The sequence below is a fragment of the Eriocheir sinensis genome, chromosome 65 (genome assembly GCF_024679095.1).
Source record: "Eriocheir sinensis breed Jianghai 21 chromosome 65, ASM2467909v1, whole genome shotgun sequence".
Classification (NCBI taxonomy): Eukaryota; Metazoa; Arthropoda; class Malacostraca; order Decapoda; family Varunidae; genus Eriocheir; species Eriocheir sinensis.
The window spans coordinates 2,285,006-2,308,512 of NC_066573.1; the positions used below are offsets into that span (position 1 = coordinate 2,285,006).

A 23,507-nucleotide genomic window follows, 5' to 3' on the forward strand; every position below is an offset into this window, starting at 1 on the left:
ATTGGTTTATTTGACCGTCAATACCTATTTGCTTTAATTTGTAAAGTAATTTATGATGCGGGACTTTATCAAACGCTTTCTGGAAATCAAGATAGACTACGTCCAGTGATTTGGTTACGTCATAAACAGTGAAGAGGTCGTTATAAAAGGTTAATTGGTTTGATAGGCAGGATCTTTTGTTTCGGAAGCCATGTTGTGAGTCCCCAATTAACGAGTGGCTTTCAAGGTAACTCACAATTTTGTCTCTAATTATGCCCTCAAGTAGCTTACCTACAACCGAAGTTAGGCTAATGGGCCTGTAATTACCTGGTACTTTTTTGTCTCCTTTCTTAAAAATCGGTGTCACGTTAGCCTTTTTCCAATCTGAAGGGACGATGCCTTGTCGCAAGGACATATTGAATACGGTTGTGAGGGGGGAGAGTATTTCGCTCTTTGTTTCTTTCAGCAGAGTTGGATATACTTTGTCAGGTCCAGGACTTTTATTTGTTTTAAGTGATTTGAGGGCTTTAAGGACTTCATCGGGTTTTATTTCAAAGTTAGGCAATGCATGCTCGGGTTTTACATTAGTGCTGGTGTTGGTGGTAGTGGTGGGAGGACTGTTATTATTAAACACCGAGGAAAAGTAATTGTTTAATAGGTTTGCAACGTGTTGGCTGTCAGTCACTAGTGCACCGTCGCTGTTTGTTAAGGGTCCAATTCCACTTCTGATCGCCTTTCTGTTGTTTATGTAACTGAAGAAGGATTTCGGATTATTTTTACAGTTGGCTGCAATATTTTCTTCATATCTACGCTTTGCCTGACGCACTAATCTGTTTACTCGTCGCCTGGCATCATTGTAGAGTCTAATGTTTTCGGGCGTGCTTTGTTTTTTCTTTAACCTGTAAAACAATTTTCTCTCCTTGACTGAGTGTTTAATTTCGCTATTAAACCAAGGTGGACTTGTATTAGTATTAATTCGCTTCTCGCACAAGGGGACAAATGTGTCCTGCTGAGTGAGTAAGTGATTTTTAAAGCCTAGCCAGGCGTCCTCTACATTGCCATCATCTGATAGTTGCATATCTATTAGTTTTCGTCGGATTTCTACGAAGTTGGCTCTTTTGAAATTGGGCACCTTTACTTTATTTTCAGTCACCGATGTTTGTGCTCTAATGTCAACGCGCACTAGTTTATGATCGCAGGAACCGAGGTGTTCTCCTACCGTGACATTACTGACTAGGTTATCTTGGGTCGCTATAACAAGGTCAAGTATGTTATTTTGTCGAGTTGGTTCAGAAACCATTTGGCTTAGATAATTTTCCTCTAGAAATTCGATCATTCTATGGGACTCACCTTCTGTACCCGACAGTGTCGCCCAGTCGATATGGGGGAGGTTAAAGTCTCCTAGTATCAGTGAGTCGCTGTTATTAAGTGACTGCCTTAAGACGCTGTACATTTCAAGATCGGCATCGAGTGACTGCCCCGAAGGCCTGTAAGTGACAGATATATTCAAATTGACTTTTGCAGTGTTTACTCGCACGCACAAATGTTCAACGTTACTGTTTCTTGGTGTTTTGTCAGTGGGTTGCAAATAGCTTTTGACAAAAAGGGCGACACCACCCCCTCTACGGTTTACACGATCATTGTTGAAGAATCTGTAGCCATCTATGTTGTATTCGGAACTTAAATCAATATTTGTGGTGTCGATAAATGTTTCGGTTATAGCAATTACGTCAAAGTTTTCTGTCAGAGCAAGACATCGCAGTTCATCAAACTTGTTTCTTAGGCTACGCGCATTGAAACTAAGGACTCTTAGGTTATCTTGAGGCTTGGTAATAGAGGTGGTGGTACTGGAGGGTTCAATGTTACGAGTTTGTTGCGGTGTATGGTGTTTATTTACACGGGCGGGATGGAAAGACGTGGCTGAGAGTCGTTTTTTGTTGTTCGGGCGTTACGTACGGCGTCGTTGAGGAGCCTTCCGATTCTGGCTGCCCCGACGGGGGACAGGTGTATGCCGTCCCTTTGGAAAAGTTTACTCTGGCCGTAGAAATGGTTCCAGGCGTTAAAGAACTCGACGTCAAGCTCTCCGCAGAGAGTCTGTAGGCGGTTGTTGAGGCTGAAGGCCTTACTGTAGAAGTCGCCCTCATCCCACGTCCGTGGTAGAATTCCTGAAATCAAAATATTAGGGGATTTAGAATTATACTGCTGGATGAGCCTACGGTACTTGTCCAGCAGTTCCTCAGACCGGGTCGTGGTGACGTCGTTTGTACCTGTGTGGAGAACAAAGAGTGAGTCATTAGAGGCCACAGCGGAGACCTCGTCCAGGGCAGCTCTGATGTCGTCAACACCAGCTCCAGGATAACAGTAGTTACGCCTACGACGGGGGACTCTTGCCACAGAATTCAGCCACCTTATGGCGAATCATAGAGTCACCGACCAAGAAGGTGCTCTGTTCCTCGTCCTCCTCCTCCAGTATGGCAAATCTGTTGTAGCAATGAGTAGGATAAATGGCTCTTGGGGCGGGTCTGGCTCCTCCTCTCACGGGGGTGAAGCATTCAGCGTCAGCTCTACCGGTCCCCTGTGACGCGTCTTCTTCGGATGGTGGCTGGGCATCGAGTGCAGGTGCGGAGGGCAGTCCTTTTTATCTTCCCGTTCGAGAGAGAGAGAGAGAGAGAGAGAGAGAGAGAGAGAGAGAGAGAGAGAGAGAGAGAGAGAGAGAGAGAGAGAGAGAGAGAGAGAGAGGAAATGAAGGGAAGCTAATGGTGGTACACTTCACACCTTGAGTCTAATCCCACAATTGGAGACAAGAGATGTGGCAGCGTGGTACGGAAGGAGAGACCCCCGCAGAAACCTCCCCCATCCACCACCTCCTCCTGGATTGACTGTACCTTTTTCCGTCTCCTTCATTTTTTTTCACTTTCGTTTCCCTGCGTGATATTTTTAGCCAGGTTCATGTTTCGTTTTCTTTCATACTTTTTTTTTTTTCTTCCTTTATTTTCCTTTATGTTATTTTTTACCTGTCTCATGCTTTTTTTTCGTCCCTTGTGTTATTTTTTCCAGATTCGTCTTTCCTTTTTCGTCTCTTTCATACTTTATTTTTTTTCCTTCTTTCGTTTTCCTTTATGTTATTTTTTACCTGACTTACGTTACACTTTCTGTCTCTCATACTTTTTTTTCGTTCCTTGTGTTATTTTTTCCCTGATTTGTCTTTCCTTTTACATTTTTTTCATATTTATTTTTTTCCTTCCTTTATTTTCCTTTATGTTATTTTTTCCCTGACTTACGTTTCACTTTCTGTCTCTCATACTTTTTTTTCGTCCCCTTGTGTTCCTTTATGTTATTTTTTTCCCTGATTCGTCTTTCCTTTTTCATATTTTTCATACTTATTTTTTTCCTTCCTTTGTTTTCCTTTGTTATTTTTTTACCTGACTTGTGTTTCACTTTCTCCCTCATACCTTTTTTTTTTCGTCCCCTTGTGTTCCTTTATGTTATTTTTTTCCCTGATTCGTCTTTCCTTTTTCGTCTCTTTCATACTTGTTTTTTTCCCTTCCTTTGTTTTCCTTCGTGTCATTTTTTTTCCTGATTCGTTTTTCATTTTTCATTTCTTTCATACTCATTTTTTTCGCCCCTTTGTTTTCCTTTGTGTTATTTTTGACTTGAAGAATTATGTTTCACTTCCCGTCTTTCATCCTCTAATAAGTTCTTTTTCCTCCCTTTGCTTCCTTCGTGTCATTTTTTACCTAATCTGATTCATGTTTCCTTATCTCTCTCTTTCATAGTTCATTTTTTCTTCCATTTGTTTTCCTTTGTGTCATTTTTTTTTACCTGATTCGTGTTTCTTTTGGCTTTTCTTTCATACGTTATTGTTTTTGTTGTTGTTTTAGACCTGATCTGATTATTGTCTTTTTTCTATTCTGTATTTTTTTCGAACCTTTGTATTCCTTTGCGTTATTTTCGACCTGGTTTATGTTTCGATCCTTTTCCGTTTCTCTTATACTTTCATTTTTTTTCTTTCCTCTTCCTTGTTCCCTGCCGCTACTTTTCACCTATTCCTTGTTTTGTTTTTTCCCTCTTTCATAGATTTTTTTCTTCATCTTTATTGTTCCTTACCGCTACTTCTGACCTGTTTCGTGTTTATTGTCCCTCTCTCTCCTCTCTTCTATACTTCCTTTTTTATCTCGCTCCGTTTCGTATCGTTTACTGTTATTTCTCATTTAGTTGTTTTTTTCTCCCTCCTCGCTTCTCAACCTTTCTCTAATTTTCGCGTTCCCTGGCGATTTTTATATCCCTTCTCTTTTACATCCGTTCTCTTTAGTACCTCCCTTTTTTGTTCTCTTTCTTATTCATGCTTGTATTTTCCTTTCGTTTTATTTCTCTTCTCCCTTTTCTATACGTTTTATTTCTCCCGTTTCTTTCTACTTATCTCCTATTTCATGTTTTCTCTTTCTTCATTTTCATACTACTCTCAACCCCTTTCGTGTTTCTTACCATTATTTCTTCGCATTTTTTTCTTATTTCCTCCTATTTTTTTTTTTCTTCCTTGCTTCTTCTCTTGCAGTTTCTTCCATGATCATCTCCACTATTCCTTACCACTGTTACTTTATCCATTTCATATTTTCATCTATATTTTTTTTTCTCTTCAATGCTTCTTCACTGTGTACCCCTCCACTATTCCTGACCTCTCCTCTATTGCTTCGCTGTCAACCAATCACAAAGCCGTTCTCATCGCCTTTGCCTTCAGTAGGTGGGTCGATGTGGTTAGGGGTCATATCGAGGGAGAGGCTCACGTGCCGTCTAGGTGGAGTGAAGGGAAGGAGGGATAAGGAGCTTGAGGTGGGGAGAGAAAGAAGGAAGGGGAGGGAGATAGAGGGAGGGTGTCACGTGCGAAGGCAGGGAGGTCACCTGTGTTTTTTTTGTGTGTGGATTGATTTCCTTTAAGGTTTCCAGCTAATTAAACTTCAGGTGTGTGTGTGTGTGTGTGTGTGTGTGTGTGTGTGTGTGTGTGTGTGTGTGTGTGTGTGTGTGTGTGTGTGTGTGTGTGTGTGTCTGTGTGTGTGTGTGTGTGTGTGTGTGTGAGAGAGAGAGAGAGAGAGAGAGAGAGAGAGAGAGAGAGAGAGAGAGAGAGTCAAACCGGTTCGTGGCCGTTCCAAGGAGGGAAAAAAAGGACATAATAGCGACCTCGTTTGGCATTGCTGGTCATCTCCTCCTCCTCCTCCTCCACCTCCTCCTCCTCCTTCTCCACCTCCTCCTCCTCCTCCTCCTCCTCCTCCTCCTCCTCCTCCTCCTCCTACTCCTCCTCCTCCCAGCTTACTTCGAAATGGCTCTTTTTTTTTTGTCGTTCTTAAAAAATATATATATCTGATAAATTTCATTGATCACTCAGAGCCACATTTCACGATAAACCAGAAACGCAAGGCCACGCCACATCACAAGCCACATCACGAGTCATACCACGAGCCACATCACAAGCCATATCACAAGCCACATAGGAGCCATATAAACCACATCACAAACCACACTACGAGTCACATCACAAACCACACTATGAGCCACATCACGAGCCACATCACAAACCACACTACGAGTCACATCACAAACCACACTACGAGTCACATCACAAACCACACTACGAGTCACATCACAAACCACACTATGAGCCACATCACAAACCACACTATGAGCCACATCACAAACCACACTATGAGCCACATCACAAACCACACTATGAGCCACATCACATCAGACATCACACACCACATATAGGGCATATATAAACCACATCACAAACCACACTACGAGTCACATCACAAACCATATCAGAAGCAACATCACAAGCCACATCACGAGTCACATCACAAACCATATCACAAGCCACATAGGAGCCATATAAATCACATCACAAACCACACTACGAGCCACATCACAAACCACATTACGAGCCACATCACAAACCACACCACGAGTCACATCACAAGCCATATCACAAGCCACTTACGAGCCGTATAAACCACATCACAAACTACATTACGAGCCACATCACAAACAACATAATATCACAAGCCACACAACGAAACACATCACAAGCCACATCGCGAGCCTTAAAACGAACCACATCACGAGTCACATCACAAACAACACAATATTACAAGCCACAACATGAACCATATCATGAGCCAGATCACAGGCCACATTACAAACCACACCCCGAGTCACATCACATCACATCCCTAGTCACAGTAAAAGCGAAATAAAATTCACGTTGCAAGCCAAACAGGTATACGCCACATCACAAGCCACATATTAAGCCCTTATCACAAACCATACCACGAGTCACATGGCGAACCATATCACATGTCTTATCACAAACCACATCATAACCCACGCAAGCACGTCACAGGCCATATTATATGCCTCATTACAAATCATACTTCAAGCCGCGTCACAAGTCACATAAGCCACATAGTTGTTCACAGCATTAAGGGGCTACTACACTGGGCAAATTTTCCGTGGATCTTCAGTCAAACCACGATTTTCGCTAGCGTTGTTCTCATTTGTTTCTTGTTATTGCTGATGATGGTGATGGTGAGTAATACCGTCGTCCTTCGGTGGAATCTACCGTAGCTTTGGAAGATCGTGGACACGTCAGAAAACCGCGGAAATATGAGAACCACGCCAGCGGAAATCGTGGTTTGACTGAAGATCCACGGAAAATTTGTCCAGTGTAATAGCCCCTTAAGTCACACAAAGACACATCGTAGGCTACACTCGGAATCACAGCATTAGCCATATCTCAAGCCACAAATTAAGCCCCATCAATGTTCACATCCCAAGCCCCATCACGTGCCACGCTGGGCCTCGTCGTTATTGTGCCTTGCCTGACAGACTGACACGCTTCAATACATTCAAAACAGCAGTATCACGCACACGGTCACACCCAGAATCCCGGCGCCGGCAAGCGACTTCTGCGAGCAAGGCCGCGCCACATCTAACATGGATTTTGCTACACACGTCAAAGGCTCGACACAGTTACATAACCATACCGTGTCCCGATTCCTACTTTACCCCCCCCCCCCCCACACACACACACCACATGCACACGCAAATGTCAGGATCAACTCATTACGGCGCTGTTTTTATACCCACACGCAAACATATCACATAAGATTTGCCACTTCGTTAGTCGACAATGAGAGTGAGTGAAAAAGAGTTAGACGTGTGTGTGTGTGTGTGTGTGTGTGTGTGTGTGTGTGTTTCAATCGGTTTAGCAATTTGTTTCAGGCTTATTGCCATGCCAGTTCATGCTGTTGTCTAATTTACATTCTAATTAGTCTAGAGTGCGATTGTATTATGTGTGTGTGTGTGTGTGTGTGTGTGTGTGTGTGTGTGTGTGTGTGTGTGTGTGTGTGTGTGTGTGTGTGTGTGTGTGTGTGTGTTTCCCTGGACTTTGTTTTTGTTCTTGTAGACTAGCATTATAAATATTTTTACAATTATTATTATTATCATTATCATTATCATTATTATTATTATTATTATTAACATCATCTCATCAACAGCAGCATATATCCAATGATCTCTTATTAAAGCTAAATTAAAACCATTTCACCATCATATCGCCGTCACATCGTGTCGTGTCTTATATCAGGTGGGTGAGCTTAATCGATCAGTCAAACTCGCTAATAATGGCATTGTTCCAATTAATCACATTAGCGTATTTATTTACAGTCCTCATGCTATTGGCCTGAGCACCGCGTCCGCCACCACCACCACCACCACGGCCCTCCACGCGCCCCCAACCGCCCCCAGCCCTTCCTCCCCATCCACCCCCTCGACTCCTGCCCCACCGGTGGACTCCAACGACTGTGGGCTCTTTTCCTTCAGACCAGCTTTCCTGCAGAGGCTAGCCAACATCAAGGTGTGTGTGTGTGTGTGTGTGTGAAGCTTGTTGCGCCCCACCTTTTGATGCTATAATTATCATCTTAGTATCTTTAAAACGCAGGGCTACGCCACATCACAAGCCACATCACGAGAAACATCACAAGCCACATCACGAGTCACATCACAAGCCACATGCGAGCCATATCACAAGCCACATCACAAACCACACTACGAGCCACATCACAAACCACATTGAGCCAAATTCTCTTATTATTCTCCCAAATTCCTCTGATCACGTACCCCCTCGACGCTTCATGGCGTCACTCGGTACACAAACTCGCCACGTGCTGCAAGGCTGAAGGATCCCTGACGTGTTGAGACCGTCGCTCACACACGAGACACGCCTCTAGCGCCGGTAGGCTTGTTTGAGCTGGATGGTAGTGGGTCCCAGCCCGTCATGGCGCAGGCAAGTGTTTATAGTGGCGCCATCTTCTCTTGGCCCATGCTGCCCCCCGGAGCTCGTTCTTGATTAATTTGGACGGTTTCCTCTAGAGTCCGGGTTGATGGGTGGTCTTCAGGACAGCATGTGAGTAGTTTTAAGCCACTCGGTGGTGACTGAAAAATCCCAGGTGGTAGCGTGGGGATTCGAACTCGCGTCGTCCATCACGCGGTGAATGTGGGCCCATCACGCTACCACTCAGCCACCGCCAAGCAGCGCTCCCATCTCTACGTTTCCATTACTATGCTGGACAGGACTGTTTAAGCCTTAAGGCGAAGTTGAGAAATCCCGGTGTAGATATGGACCCCTGCAGTAAAGAAAAGGAACCACTACGCTGAGATGCTGAGACATTCCCTCACCTTACACATCTCAGAAGATACCATGAAGGCCCACAACAGTCTGCAGGGCCTAAAATTATATAACTGGTTTATACATAGGCAGGTTGGCAGTGTATTAATCAGTGAACTCCTGTCACAATCAAGAGATCCAGGGTTTGGAGCCCTAGCTTGATGAGGGTTACTTGGAAACCTCTAAGCTTATGCCTAAGCCAGTGTTCTTAAAATTAATTGAAGATTTGTTATTAAAGTCCAGCAGGAACAAGTTGGTAGCATCTGTGTAAGGGTGTGTATTTACCTAGTTGTGATATATGAGATATGCGCTATGCCAGGGACATTTCAAGTAATGGACGGCTTACTCCTTTGATTTTGCGGCGCCCTTGTCATTATTCAGTCAAACCTAATGCCAACCTCATTTATGTTTTAGGATTGAACGACCTCTTTGTTTGTTTTTTGTTTTTGTTTTTTACGTCGTGGCCTATTGCGCCGGTAGGTTTCTTCCCGGTGGATCCTGATGGTCGACCCAAGGCTTCCCAGTGGGGTTTGATGGTCGGCCCAGTCCGTTCTGGCGCAGGCGAGTGTTTATAGTGGCGCCATCTTGCATTGGCTCATGCTGCCCTCCCGGAGCTCATCTTTAATCCTTGAATCTAGAGTCCGGGTTGATAGGTGGTCTTCTGGACAGCATGTGGGTAGTTTTAAGCCACTCGGCGGCGGCTGAAAAATCCCAGTTTGGTGGCACCGGGCGGGAATTGAACTCACGTTGTCCTGAACGCGGCGCCGTCACGCTATCCATTCATCTACCTCCTCCTGCTGGCCGTTCTGTTGATCTATGCATTTACTGGGGAAGCTGTATTTCTTGATATCTTTCAAACATCTTGTCTTTTCAACTTTTTTTGTTTTCTTAGTTTCCCTTCCATCCCATACAAATATCCTCTTTCAATTTTGTCTTTGTCTTTTTCATTGTCCTGAACACTTCAATCATATCATCTCTCTCTCTCTCTCTCTCTCTCTCTCTCTCTCTCTCTCTCTCTCTCTCTTTAAAGTATGGTAGCAACAACCTGTCCAGTTTTTCCTGCAACATTAAGTCCAACGAAGTTAGGTCTATCAGGATAGGGACCAAATTGATTGCTGCTCTTTATATTCTCTCCTCCTTATTTTCTGCTTCTCCATTTGTAGGGACCATGCTAGCTCCAGCTGTGAATTTCATCCTGGGATATATCAAAGCCAAAATTAATTTCTTCATCATTTCCTTGCCCGTGGAATGCCGCTCCTGTAGTACTGACTCGCCTGATGGGTTAGCCTCCCATAACTCACTCTGCGAATAGGGTACCTCTTTGACCGACTGGTTAAAGAGTGGCTTTCCCATCTCGCTGGTCGCGGGTTCGAGCTCCGGCGCCGGTGAAACCCTTTCATGGTCTGGATTAATTTTTCATGAGTTTCGTGACACGCTGTGGTTGTGTGGAGATATAGTGAAGTGAAATTCGGGCAGGACATGTGGTGGCAGCGGTGAGATATCCTCTCCTGTGCTCTGTTGTCTCCCCCGTATGAGTAACAGGAAGATGGATGGCCCATGCTCTCCGAAGAGTTCATAGAAAACGGGAAGTTTCAGTGACAAACACACAGAAGTTGATCTAGATCGGGAAGAGAGGTCGTGTAGTGCTATCCTGCATGATGGGATAGCTTCCCATTACTCATTCTGCGAGTGGGGTGCCTCTTTGGCCGATTGGTTAAGAAGTGGCTTTCACATCTTGCTGGTTGCGGGTTCAATCCCCCGGCGCTGGTGAAACCCTTTCCTGGTCTGGATTAATTTATCGTGTGTTTCATGACATGGTGATTGTGTAAATAGAAGAGGTAGTGCACCTATAGACCTTCTATTTTTTGATCCGGATTTTGGGATCATCACTGATCTGGAGCCGTGTGTCTATTATTTACTCACTGAGAGATGATTCGGATTAATCTCTGCCTGATCAGAGAGAAGGGGGAGGTTGTAGCAGACGACACCAGCGTCCAGCTCTCACCCGGTTACACTCAGCATCTCCGACTTTATTTCGAGTATACAACCCAAGAGCGCCTCCCATAATGCGTGAGGAGCATATAATAAGATGATGTTGCAAAAATGGTTTTGTAGGCAGTAAAGATGTAAAATAGAAGTATTACACAACGGAATTATGGGAGATATACAGGCCACACCGACGTGAGCAAGTGCTCATTATCGTGTATCTCTGGGTATTGCCAGGACCTCACACACCACACACCTCATCCCCCTTGCTCAAGGGGGGACAGTAACCACTCCAAGTCAACGGAAAGAATCCGGCCTGAGCGGGACTCGAACCGCCGTCTGTTTTGCCGTGAACCTTTGCAGCGCGGAGCTCTAACCGATTGAGCTACCGGAGCGGTTTGTGTGTGTGTGTGTGTGTGTGTGTGTGTGCTTTCTCATTTGAGTCGTGTTATGTACCTAAGATTATTATTGAGTTGAAGCTGCCAGTCATTCTTGTCATCTCATTTTATGTTCTTAGTTTTCCTACATTTTAGGTTTATGTATTTTTCACTGATGTATGAAGATTGATGACAGGAACATAGACTTCAGCTTTTTATTTACTATAGAAGTACAGTACTATAAGACAAAACACCACCCTAAAAGTGACTAAATGTGCATCTTAGATAAAGTGACAGGCCTAAATTAAAATCATGAGTAATACTATTCATGATTTTAAGTTAGGCCTATCACTTCATTTAAGATGCACATTAATTAGTCACTTTTAGGGTAGTGTTTTGTCTTACAGTATATTCTTAAGTATCTAAACTACCCTCCTACAGATTCTATCCTTCTTTCTGTACTTTTATCTCTATAGTTTCCTTTCAAGCCAGCCGATTTATCTCTGTTATGGTAGATGGTCACTGTTCTGTCACTGTCTTGTGTGTGCGTGTGTGTGTGTGTGTGTGTGTGTGTGTGTGTGTGTGTAAGATGTATATCGATATATGAACTATGTACATATAAGTACCCTACAGTGGGGTAATTGTGCACTAGCTGTGATAGATGGGCGCCCCGGTCAATGGAGAGGGGTTCACTTATTATAATTAAGTTTCTTTTTCTTAACTTTCTTTTAGTCTGATTAGTGACACAAGTCCACAAAAGAAGTTATAAAAAATAATATCATTGTGGAGAACAGGAATAACATTTTACTGAATAATAAAAACACCATTAATACCCTTGAGTCACTTGCCCACATCATCCCCCCACAGATCTTCGTCTTTCTCCTGTCGGTGCTGGTGACGGTGCAGCAGGCACTTGCGTCAGGGTACCTCAACTCCGTCATCACCACCATTGAGAAGCGTTATGAGATCCCTTCCTCCCTCACTGGCGTCATCTCCTCCATGTATGAGATTGGCAACGTCATCACTGTGATCTTCGTCTCCTACCTAGGCTCCAAGAGGCGGATACCTGTGTGGATAGGAGTGGGTGAGTGATGCATACTGTTGGTTTACTGCTTGTGGCAATGTGAAAGTGGGTGTTGGTCATATAACTGATATCCACAGCCCTGAAGGTTAACAGCACCCCAGAACACAACCGAATACAGAACAAAGAAATTACACTGTAGAACGAACAGCATCCATTCTCTATAGTTCCAGTTTATCCCTGGGGGCTTCGTGGTGCAGTGGTTAGCACACTAGGCTCACAAACCGAATACAGAACAAAGAAATTACACTGTAGAACGAACAGCATCCATTCTCTATAGTTCCAGTTTATCCCCGGGGGCTTCGTGGTGCAGTGGTTAGCACACTCGGCTCACAAACGAGAGAGCCCGGGTTCGATTCCTGGGCTAAGTGGAAAAATTTGGGCGGCTTTTCCGATACCCTACGCCCTTGTCCATCCAGCAGTGAATGGGTACCAGGTATTAATCGGGGGTTGTGTCCCGTCTCCTGGGATCTGTTTCCTTCTATAATTCCTTCCCCTTCTGTCTCTCCGGCATATGACCACAGATGTTGCGCCGACTAAACGAAACTTTCCAACTTTCCAACAAAGAAATTACACTGTAGAACGAAGAGCATCCATTCTCTATAGTTCCAGTTTATCCTCCATGCTGTCACTTATGAGGTGGATGTTATTTCTTTTGGCTAACTGTACATAGCTATCAAACTTGGCAAAGCTAATCCAAGTTTCATCTTTTAATTTTAGTTGCTTTTGTTTCCTCAATGCAGGCTGCTGTGTGATGGGCATCGGATCCATGTTGTTTGTGATGCCACAGCTCATCTCTGATCGCTGGTCTATCGAGCTGGAAACCATCAACAACACAGACTCCAGCACCAACATTTGCCGCAATGCTCGAGTGCGGGATGACACCTCGGAGCGGCTCACAGAGTACGGCTTTGGAACACTTCCTGGTGAGTGGGCAGAAAAACTTGGCTTCAACTGCATGTGCCAATTTGTGTGTCATTATAAATCCATTTTAGGTTGAGGGCAGGGGATAGGCATAACTTGAAAAGAGGCATAACTCGAAAAATAGACATTTGCGACGGAAATGAGGTACAAAATCGTGCAGTTCACTACATCTATCACCAGGAAAACATGAACCACGTGAGAAAATCGTTGGTCGGGTGAAACCGTAAATTGCCCCTATCTTATTTTCTTGAGTTGGTAACTGCTAAATAATTCCTGGAATTTTTTTTTTTTTTTTTTTTTTTTTTTTTTTTTTTTCAGTCTATGGCACTGGTAAGCTTCCTTGTTAGGTTCCTTGTCCCAGCCCATAATGGTGCAGGCAAGTGTTTTAAGTGGCACCATCTTGCTTGGTTCATGCTGCCCATCCCTCCCCTTCGAGCTCATTTTTTATCCCCTTTAACCCGTTAGCAGCAGGGATCATGTTTCTTAATGGTCCCTCTAAGCGAGAAAAATGAGAACAAATCATCACTCACACAAACTATTTCATAATATATATCAAAGTATTTGTGATCAGTTTATGTATCATCTATTTGGGGGGGTTAAAATCATGGCACAAATTTGGCCCGTCGCTGCTACACGGTAAAGCCACAAATTTGGCCCATTGCTGCTACTGGGTTAACCCAGCAGCAGCAACAGGCCAAATTTGTGGCTTTACCGTGTAGCAGCGACGGGCCAAATTTGTGGCTTTACCGTGTAGCAGCGATGGGCCAAATTTGTGGCTTTACCGTGTAGCAGCGACGGGCCAAATTTGTGGCTTTACCGTGTAGCAGCGACGGGCCAAATTTGTGGCTTTACCGTGTAGCAGCGACGGGCCAAATTTGTGGCTTATCCGTGTAGCAGCGACGGGCCAAATTTGTGGCTTATCCGTGTAGCAGCGACGGGCCAAATTTGTGGCTTATCCGTGTAGCAGCGACGGGCCAAATTTGTGGCTTATCCGTGTAGCAGCGACGGGCCAAATTTGTGGCTTATCCGTGTAGCAGCGACGGGCCAAATTTGTGGCTTATCCGTGTAGCAGCGACGGGCCAAATTTGTGGCTTATCCGTAGCATGACGGGCCAAATTTGTGGCTTATCCGTAGTAGCGACGGGCCAAATTTGTGGCTTATCCGTGTAGCAGCGACGGGCCTCGCCCACACACACTGACCACTCAGCCACCACCTTTTTTCATGCAGTGGTATTATGATCACTGTTATGGAGACTGAAAATACATCCACTTTGATTGATTTAGGTTGAATGTGTGAATATTTTTTGGAATTTTTTTAACCCGGTAGCAGAGACGGGCCAAATTTGTGGCTTATCCGTGTAGCAGCGACGGGCCAAATTTGTGCCATGATATAAACTCCCCAAAATGGATCATAAATAAACTGATCACAAATGCTTCGATATATATTATGAAATGGTTTGTGTGAGTGATGATTTTTTCTCATTTTTCTCGCTTTGAGGGACCATTAAGAAACATGATCCCTGCTGCTACCAGGTTAATGTGAAAACAAATTTAAACGATAAATAAAGTTATCACGAGATACATAAATCATTTACTTCATGTTTGGCAGCATTTGTTTCTCCATGTGATGTTCTTCAAATTTATGATCAACACCTCGTTTTCCCACCAGACCTCTCCAAAGGCGTGCCCCTCGGCTCGCACAACAGCATCCAGTATGGGAAGCCAGACAACTGCATCAAAGGTTCCCGCAGCAACGTGATGCCGGTCATGTTCTTCATGGTGGCTCAGCTGCTGCTCGGGGCTGGCGGCTCCCCTCTCTTTACCCTTGGAACCACCTACATTGATGACCATGTAAAGAGAGAGAGCTCCTCCATGTATATAGGTGAGCTTCATCATAGCAGTATTCTGTAATGGCAGAAAAATGCTGCAAGATTTATGAACACAGAATATTAAGTAATATGGGATTGACCCTCCACCTGTTTCTCTACATTTCTGAATGCATTTTAGAAACAAGTTAATTTCGATGACAAGATTCATCAACCCGGAAAGCTAAGTAATAAGTTATTGATTATCTAACTAGTTCATAGACTGTTGGATGTATAATAGAAATTAAAGCTAACTGTGATGACAATTTTTTTTATACTGCATCGTCTTAATGAAAAATGACTAATATAAATTACGGTATTTTTTTAAATCATTGAACATAACACTGTGGCGTGGAAAGTTGAATATTTCAGTGTTAACAATATTATATCACTGATATAATTATGTAGGTACTTACATTATTATATATTCACCAGTTTATTTAGTGCTATAATGTATGACACAATTTCACTATTTATTTAGCAGTGAACATAATATACTCTAATGTAATGGAATGTTGTTAGTGTATTATTCAAACTGAAAGTATGTAGATGTTCCATTAGAGTATTGGACATCAGACATTACAGATCTTTTCTCTTCACAGGTATTATTTACACCATGGTTGCCTTTGGACCTGTGCTGGGCTTCCTGTTGGGAGCATACCTCATCTCGTACTATGTGGATGCCCTTTTTGTAGACACATCAATAATGCAAGCAAGTGAGTTGGTTTAAGGATTTTTTTTTCTTTAGTTGTCATAATTAAGTTGGGATCACATATCTGCAATTTTGCCTCTGCGACTTTGCCTCTGCGACTTACTGCAATACTGAAAATGTGAAAAAAGTGGTGAAATCACAATCTACTACGTTCTCGCTGCAACAATCTCAACAGGAATCACTGAGAGTCTTTCCGAAGTCTAGCAGCATCGCCACATATCGCGGGTGATCGCGCGATGCGGCCACCGCTGCGATTTGTTTTGGAATGTTCAAAACAGATCGCAACTGCCTCTGCAATTTCCATAGCGCTCGACTCATCGCAGTGTGATCGCAGTGTGAATGCAGTGAAAGTGCAGTCCACTGCAACTCAGCAATGATATCGTTGCAATAATTGCAGTGGCCTGCGACAAATCTTTGGCGAATCTAGCAACTTTCTCATCGCGAGATGTGGCAATGAGGTATCGCAGCAGCGTCTCCTATAAATTAGCTGGGCGAGCGACGCTCCCTCGAGTGGCACGCCCGCCCTCGTCGGCAGACCGACTTGGTTGGCATGTCCGCCAGTTGAGTCGGTCTGCCGGCTCCCCGTTACAGGCCGCCTCTGGCAAAGGCCTGTGCTCCCTCCCATACAGAGGGAGCAATCTACAAGGACGCTCCCTCAGTGGCACGCTAGCCCTCGTCGACGGAGCGACTCAGTTGGCAATTCAGCCAGCTGTAGACTGCTGAGTCGCTCTGTTGGCTCCTGCTATGGGCTGCCTCTGGCACCCGTGCCCCCTCCTGCTGGAAGGGGGTGACCCCCCTACACCCACATGAGTGCTACGACTCAACTCCTCTTAACGGGCCGTCGATACGACAAGGGCCCGTTTCCCCTTAAGGGGGATTAATCTTTGAAGCGAAGCGACGCTCCCTCGCTTGGTTTCCACACTGCCGTGCTCAGGTGATGACTGCCTCTCGCTCTGCCAACCACCGCTCCCACCCACAGTGTGCCGCACAACATCTTGTCCTCTTCAGTACCCATTCTACATCATGCCGAAGGAGAGGAAGGACAGCAAACCCCCCAAAAAGACCAAGAAGTCCAAAGTCTCTCCACCAGCCCCCACACCCACCAAGCCCCAAACCACCACCATCATTGTCAACATCGTCCAACACACCCTCAACACCTGACGACCAGCCTGCTATGGAGATATTGGCCACCTACCATTCTGTGGAAGTAATCGGGAATCCACAGGAAGTTGTACAGGCGCTGCCAGCTCCTCCACCCCCACCAGCACCTGTTTTACAGGAACAAAATGAGTCTGATCCAGAGTCGCCTGTCCAAGCAGAAAGTGAGGAGGAGGACGCCAATGAAGAAGAAGAAGAAGAATTATCATCAGAGGGCCAGGCGGCATGTGGAAAGAGGAAGAGGCCGCTGTCCCTGCCGGCAGAGGTTGAGAGGGAGCTGGGGGAATGGCTGCTGGGACTGAGCACAGACGTCCCCATCAGACTCCGAGCCAACAGCTCTCATGTCCACGAACATAAATTTATAGTCTGCATCCACAACAGCCAGCAGGACCACCAAAAAGAACTTCTTGTAATTATAGGGGAGGCGGTGGCTGAGTGGTTAGTGTGATGGCCACGCGTTCAGGAGCTCCAGGAGGGATGCGGGTTCGAATCCTGGCCGCCACACAGCTGAGGTTTTTCAATCACCGCCGAGTGGTCTAAGACTACCCACATGCTGGCCTGAAGACCACCCATCAACCTGGGCTCTAGATAACCTCTCCAAAGGGAAGCTCAAAGATGAGCTCCGGAAGGGCACCATGAGCCAACACAAGACTGCGCCACTATAAACACTCACCTGCACCAGAACGGGCTGGGCCGACCATCAGGCCCCACCGGGAAGAAACCTTGGGCCGACCATCAGGATCCACCAGGAAGAAGCCTACTGGCGCAATAGGCCACGACGTAAAAAAAAAAAAAAATGGCAATCTCCTTCCAACCCTCCACTGAGTCTGGCATTTGCAGGAATTCATCTCCAAACGCAGCAACTATGGCTGCGCATTTCTCAGGAACAACAAGGGAGATGGTGTTGGGTGCCACACAGAATGCATAACTAAGGCTCTTGTAGGAGCAGTAAGTAGCGGGCTTTTTATTTTCATTATTGCTTTCTTCTTTTTTTTTACGCCCTTGCATTGTCTCCACTGCAGTAAAAAAAATAATAATAAATAAATAAATAAATAAATAAATAAATAAATAATAAAAAGGAATTCCCCGTTGCTAGGAATCTGAGGGTTATAGCAACACGTGAGCCAGGGTCCAAGGGCTTCCTCCAGAACGCTGTCTTCTTTTCGATGTAGGGTCGAACGCACTCCACTATCTCGTTAAACATGGTCTCAGTGATGCGGATGAAGTTCTGGTAGAGCAGAGGGTCCTCATAAGCCAGCTCTTCCCAGTGGGGCCTGATGGTCGGCCCAGCCCATTCTGGCGCAGGCGAGTGTTTATAGTGGCGCCATCTTGCATTGGCTCATGCTGCCCTCCCGGAGCTCATCTTTAATCCTAGAATCTAGAGTCCAGGTTGACAGGTGGTCTTCTGGACAGCATGTGGGTAGTTTTAAGCCACTCGGCGGCGGCTGAAAAATTCCAGCTTGGTGGCACCGGGCAGGTATTGAACACACTATCCATTCAGCCACCGCCTCCCAATTGCAGTACATCGTTGCAAAGTCGAACTGGAAACGAGAGCCAGTCGAGCAGCATTCTTTATCCATTGCAATAATCGTGCATATGTCGCAGTTGCTCACGATGTGCTCACGATGAATTCCTGCAAGAGTTTGCGATAATTGCAGTAAGCTGCGATACACACTCGATCTTTCCTCACTTCGTCTGCAATGACTGCAAAGGTCTATGACTAAGCGAGCGGAGATTGAGTACACGTCGTAATGGATCGCAAGATCTTTCTTGTCGCAACAAATTGCGCTTCTCAGGTGCCGACTGAGCTGAGACTCAAACATTTTCGGTATCGCAGTAAGTCTTTCCTCCTCCTACTGATAGTTTTCTATCTCTTAAATTCCATCACGATGTTACCTCTCTTTCTATCTTCTACCGCTATTTTCACGCTGACTGCTCTTCTGAACTTGCTAACTGCATGCCTCCCCCCCTCACGTGGCCCTGCTGCACATGACTTTCTACTCATGCTCATCCCTATACTGTCCAAACCCCTTATGCAAGAGTTAACCAGCATCTTCACTCTTTCATCCCTCACGCTGGTAAACTCTGGAACAATCTTCCTTCATCTGTATTTCCTCCTGCCTACGACTTGAACGCTTTCAAGAGGAGGGTATCAGGACACCTCTCCTCCTGAAATTGACCCATCTTTCGGCCACCTCTTTTGATTCTTTTTTGTAGGAGCAGCGAGTAGCAGGCTTTTTTTTATTATGGTTTCCTTTTTTTGTGCCCTTGAGCTGTCTCCTTTGTTGTAAAAAAAAAGTCGCAGAGGCAAAATCGCAGATGTGTGATCCCAGCATTAATGGAGTCTGTGATTTTGGATTGGACAGAGTTGTGATTTCAATACTTTTGATGAAGCATAGAGTTATTAGAATGTATGATAGAGGGAATAATCCTTGTAAAGATACCAGCAATAGGTGTAACCTGTCTATGAAATAATTTTCTTGCTTTTTGTCAGATCACAAACATCCGCGTTGGATTGGGATGTGGTGGGGCGGCTTCCTCCTGTGTGGCCTCCTGCTCATCTTCATTTCCATTCCCTTTTTCATGTTTCCAAAGACTTTGAAGGTATGAAGCTTTTCCCTTCTTGTAAAATTCCAATTACAGTTTGTGGAATAGGATTATAACTAGCTGTATGTAACATAATTTTTCTGTCAGTCACCATTTAACCACAAGAAGAAATCACCTTTACACTTATTAGAATAAAATGACAGTTACGCAAATTCTGCTTGTCTAGGGGAGGGAAAATGGATATGCTTCAGCCTCTGTGTATGGTTAGTGTGCCTTGCTATGAATCTGCCTGCAGGCCTTCTTTCAAATCACAGCCTGGGCAGTTGGTGTACAGCTCACCTGGTTGCTTATCCTCCCTTCTGGGGTAGTTGATAAATGGGTACCTGGGGAAACCTGGGGAAGATTAATGTGGTAACCTTGATGTCACACTGGCTTTGTGTCCTGGGTAATGGGTTCCTCCCACTGCAGACTCAAGGGCCAATGTAACAGAGATGAGCATCAAGGCCACGCACAGCTATAACACATGCCACTAACTTAACCTAGCTAAAGAATCCGTATTCAATGAAGTGATAGTAGGGATCTCAGCTGGATGTGATCACATTGTGTGGGTAGATCTCTGCTGTGGTGAGTAACTGGGTGGAGCAGTCAGCTGTGGTATCACTGCTGGGGAGGTAGCTCAACCAGGTGTTCTTGGACCGCTTAGGTGAGTTAGGGGTGGTTGAACAGGACAGCTTAGTAGTGAGCGAATCAGAGTCTTCTCAATACCAGGTAATGATGAAGATCTAAAGTGTAACAAAGTGAGTCTGTACATAGAGGCACACCATATTGATGAACAGAAACCTCAAGCTTAGAATAGAGGCCAAAGGAAGGAAGGAAGTGGACCTTTATGAAGGGAAGACATTGGGATCAATAGCTCACTCCTGAAGGTTTTCCAGCCTACACAGGTTGAAACATTAGAAAAGTAAGTTAAAATGCTTGCCTAGAATATCTTTTTTGCCAGGCAGTCTGTGGTTGGATGTTTTGAGGTATCATTAACTAGTACTTCTGTGACACTGAACTTGAAATGCCCAAATTTTCTCTTTACTATACTCCCACACGACCACAGCGTGTAACGAAATACACGAGAAATTAATCCAGACAAGGAAAGGTTTGCCGGCACCGGGGATCAAACCCATGACCAGCGTAACGGGAGAGCCACTCCTTTACCAGTCAGCCAAAGAGGTACCCCACTGGCTAAGTGGGTTATGGGAGGCTCGCCCATCAGGCAAGTCAGCACTACAAACTAACCAAGCATTTAGTTTTGTAAAAAAACAAAGTGCTATGAATGAAACACTGCAAGTACCTTGTTGAAGATGGCATGCCCTTGAGACTATTAATGTTGTTTAATGTGATGTAATTGCCAGGAATAATTAGTTGGATAGATTGTTTTAACAACACATATTGAGTGCTATTCACTGGACATCCATAGTTTCTTGTGCTGTGGCATCACTGGTGTGTTCATATTTTTTACCTCATTATACCTACAAACCTGACTATTACATCAATAATTGATTACCAAAAGCTCATTTCAAAGGTAAAGAAAATCTTTACTTCTAATATTTCTTCACCATTCATTGTAATCAAGTCTTCAGTACATTTAGATATTCAGAAATACTCCATAGTAATTTCATCATGATGTTTAACCTGGTAGCTGAGGGGATCATGTTTCTTAAAGGCCCTTCTAAGCGAGAATAATGAGAAAAAATCATCACTCATGCAAACCATTTAATAATATATATCAACACATTTATGATCAGTATATGCATCATCTATTTTGGGGGGGTTATATCATGGCAAAAATTTGGCCCATCGCTGCTACACAGTAAGGCCACAAATTTGGCCCGTCGCTGCTACACGGTAAAGCCACAAAATTTGCCCATCGCTGGTACCAGGTTAATCAGACAAATTCATTTTGTAATATATATGTAGTCCAACAAGACTAATTTAACATAAATATTGTATCTTTATTCTGACCACAGAAAGAAAAGGAAAAGATGAGAATGGAAGAGAAAACAAAGGAGTTCCACAAGGGTCACCGCCGCACCAAGTCTCAGACCTCCACCTGCTCCCGCCACTCCACACTCTCCACCAAGCGGGTCTACGGCAAGGACGTGCGAGGTGAGGCGGCGTAGCTGTGGCAGATAATGACCATTAAGAACATTGCAAAGTTCTATAAATCAGGAATTTGTATCCAATTGCCAACCTGTTGTCCTGAGGAGCCTCATGTTCTATAGTCTTCCAAATATGTCAAGGCCGGTCTGGCATAGGCTCCCGCGGGTCCTTCCCTCCCCTCTGCTCTGCTACACAGTCCCAACACCTGTCTCTTCCTCTCATATGTAAGCTATAGGTAACATATGAGAGGAAAAAATAGGTGTTGGGACTGTGTGGCAGAGCAGAGGGGAGAAATGGACCCGCGGGAGCCAACGCCAAAACGGACTCGACAATTTGGTTTCACTATAGTGTGAGACAAGGATAACTTAGGACTAGGAATTATGCATTAATTAGGTAATACTCTGTTTCTATAGTCAGATGAGACCATAGTCTTTTAAGAGCATGTATCTAGGGACTGTTACGATGTTAGGTATTGTTTATGGTTGCATTATGTAAATGGCATTCACAGTGATCTATTACCCATTTTTTTAGTTAATGAAAAAGGACGGTGTTTTCTTGAGTATAAAATGGAAGTTTAAACATAAGAAAGAAAAGGAGGAAATCTCCAAATATACTAACAGCAATCAAATAGTTAATACCAAAGTCTGAGACAGAGTATATTTTACCTCTCAGACATTCCACTCTCAATGCTGAAACTGCTGGTGAACCCCATCTATGTCATGACCTGTCTTGGGGCATGCATGGAGCTCATGATTGTCTCTGGCTTCATTGTGTTCCTGCCTAAGTACCTCGAGACTCAGTTCTTCCTCTCAAACGTCCAGGCATCCATCTTCACCGGTAAGCATTTTCTTAACATGTCACATTCTTTCCCACAGTCTTGCTAATGGGTTCTTTGTGCAGACATATGTAATGAATGTCCTTCCTCAGTTTGTTCACATTTATTGTAAGGGACCATAGGTAGTGGTAGCATCATAAGTTGGAGAAAACAGCTACTTTTAGAGGTTATTGATCCTATCATCATGAACTTCCCGTGAGTGCAGCAAGCAGATAATACATGTGCTGGGAAACCTGGACTCTTATATCATGAAGATGGTTAATCTTGGCTGCAACACTGTTGTGTGGTTCTTTTATATAGTGGACTGTTTTGTATTTCTGGCTAGTTTTATTGCCCAAGAGGAGATGTGAGCAAAGAAGTGTTTTTTTTTTTTTTTTTTTTTTTTTTTTTTTTTTTTTTTTACCTCATGGCCTATTGCACTGGTAGGCTTCTTCTTGGTGGGGCCTGATGGTCGGCCCAAGGCTTCTTCCCGGTGGGGCCTGATGGTCAGCCCAGCCCATTCTGGTGCAGGCGAGTGTTTATAGTGGCGCCATCTTGTGTTGGCTCATGCAGCTCCCCAGAACTCATCTTTGAGCCTCTCTTTGGAGAGGTTATCTAGAGCCCAGGTTGATGGGTGGTCTTCAGGCCAGCATGTGGGTAGTCTTAGGCCACTCGGCGGTGACTGAAAAACCTCAGCTGTGCGGCGGCCAGGATTCGAACCCGTGTCCCTCCTGGAGCTCCTGAACGCGGGCCCGTCTCTCTAACCACTCAGCCACCGCCTCCCCAACTGTCTACAGTCCACTAACTAACTAATGGGGAGCATACCCCCAAAGGCATGTCGCTTGACTCACTCGCCATCCATATTCCCAGCGGTCCTCCCAAGCAAGCTCCCATGCAGCTGCCCTGTCCATCCCATGTCCCTCCCGGCAGGATCGACTGACTTGCCCCAGCCATGAGTTACAAGGACGTCCCCTTGGCCTCCCCTACTCAGGGTTGTCTTAAACAAAAGCAACCCTGTGAGCAGGATCGACAACTGGGAGGTGTGCCACATGCCCATATAGCTGGAGTTGGCATTCACAGACTTACCTGGTAACAGCTAGGCCTCAATTCAATTTCATGGAGTAGTTGCTGGTTCAATATGTAGTCATTCCAACGGTACTCCATGATCCTGCGAAGGCACTTGATACCAGAGGCA

The 23,507-nt window shown here is 44.7% G+C and overlaps 1 protein-coding gene across 1 annotated transcript in view; it reads left to right on the forward strand.

Moving 5' to 3' along the window:
- Positions 1–23,507, forward strand: part of LOC126987499 (solute carrier organic anion transporter family member 3A1-like) — a 55,796-nt gene that overhangs the window by 16,891 nt on the left and 15,398 nt on the right. The window contains exons 4-11 of the mRNA XM_050844468.1: positions 7,699–7,888; positions 11,929–12,145; positions 12,886–13,068; positions 14,735–14,947; positions 15,533–15,646; positions 19,295–19,404; positions 21,366–21,504; positions 22,171–22,335. Coding sequence (XP_050700425.1) covers positions 7,699–7,888; positions 11,929–12,145; positions 12,886–13,068; positions 14,735–14,947; positions 15,533–15,646; positions 19,295–19,404; positions 21,366–21,504; positions 22,171–22,335 — 1,331 coding nt within the window. The remainder of the gene's footprint in view (positions 1–7,698; positions 7,889–11,928; positions 12,146–12,885; positions 13,069–14,734; positions 14,948–15,532; positions 15,647–19,294; positions 19,405–21,365; positions 21,505–22,170; positions 22,336–23,507) is intronic.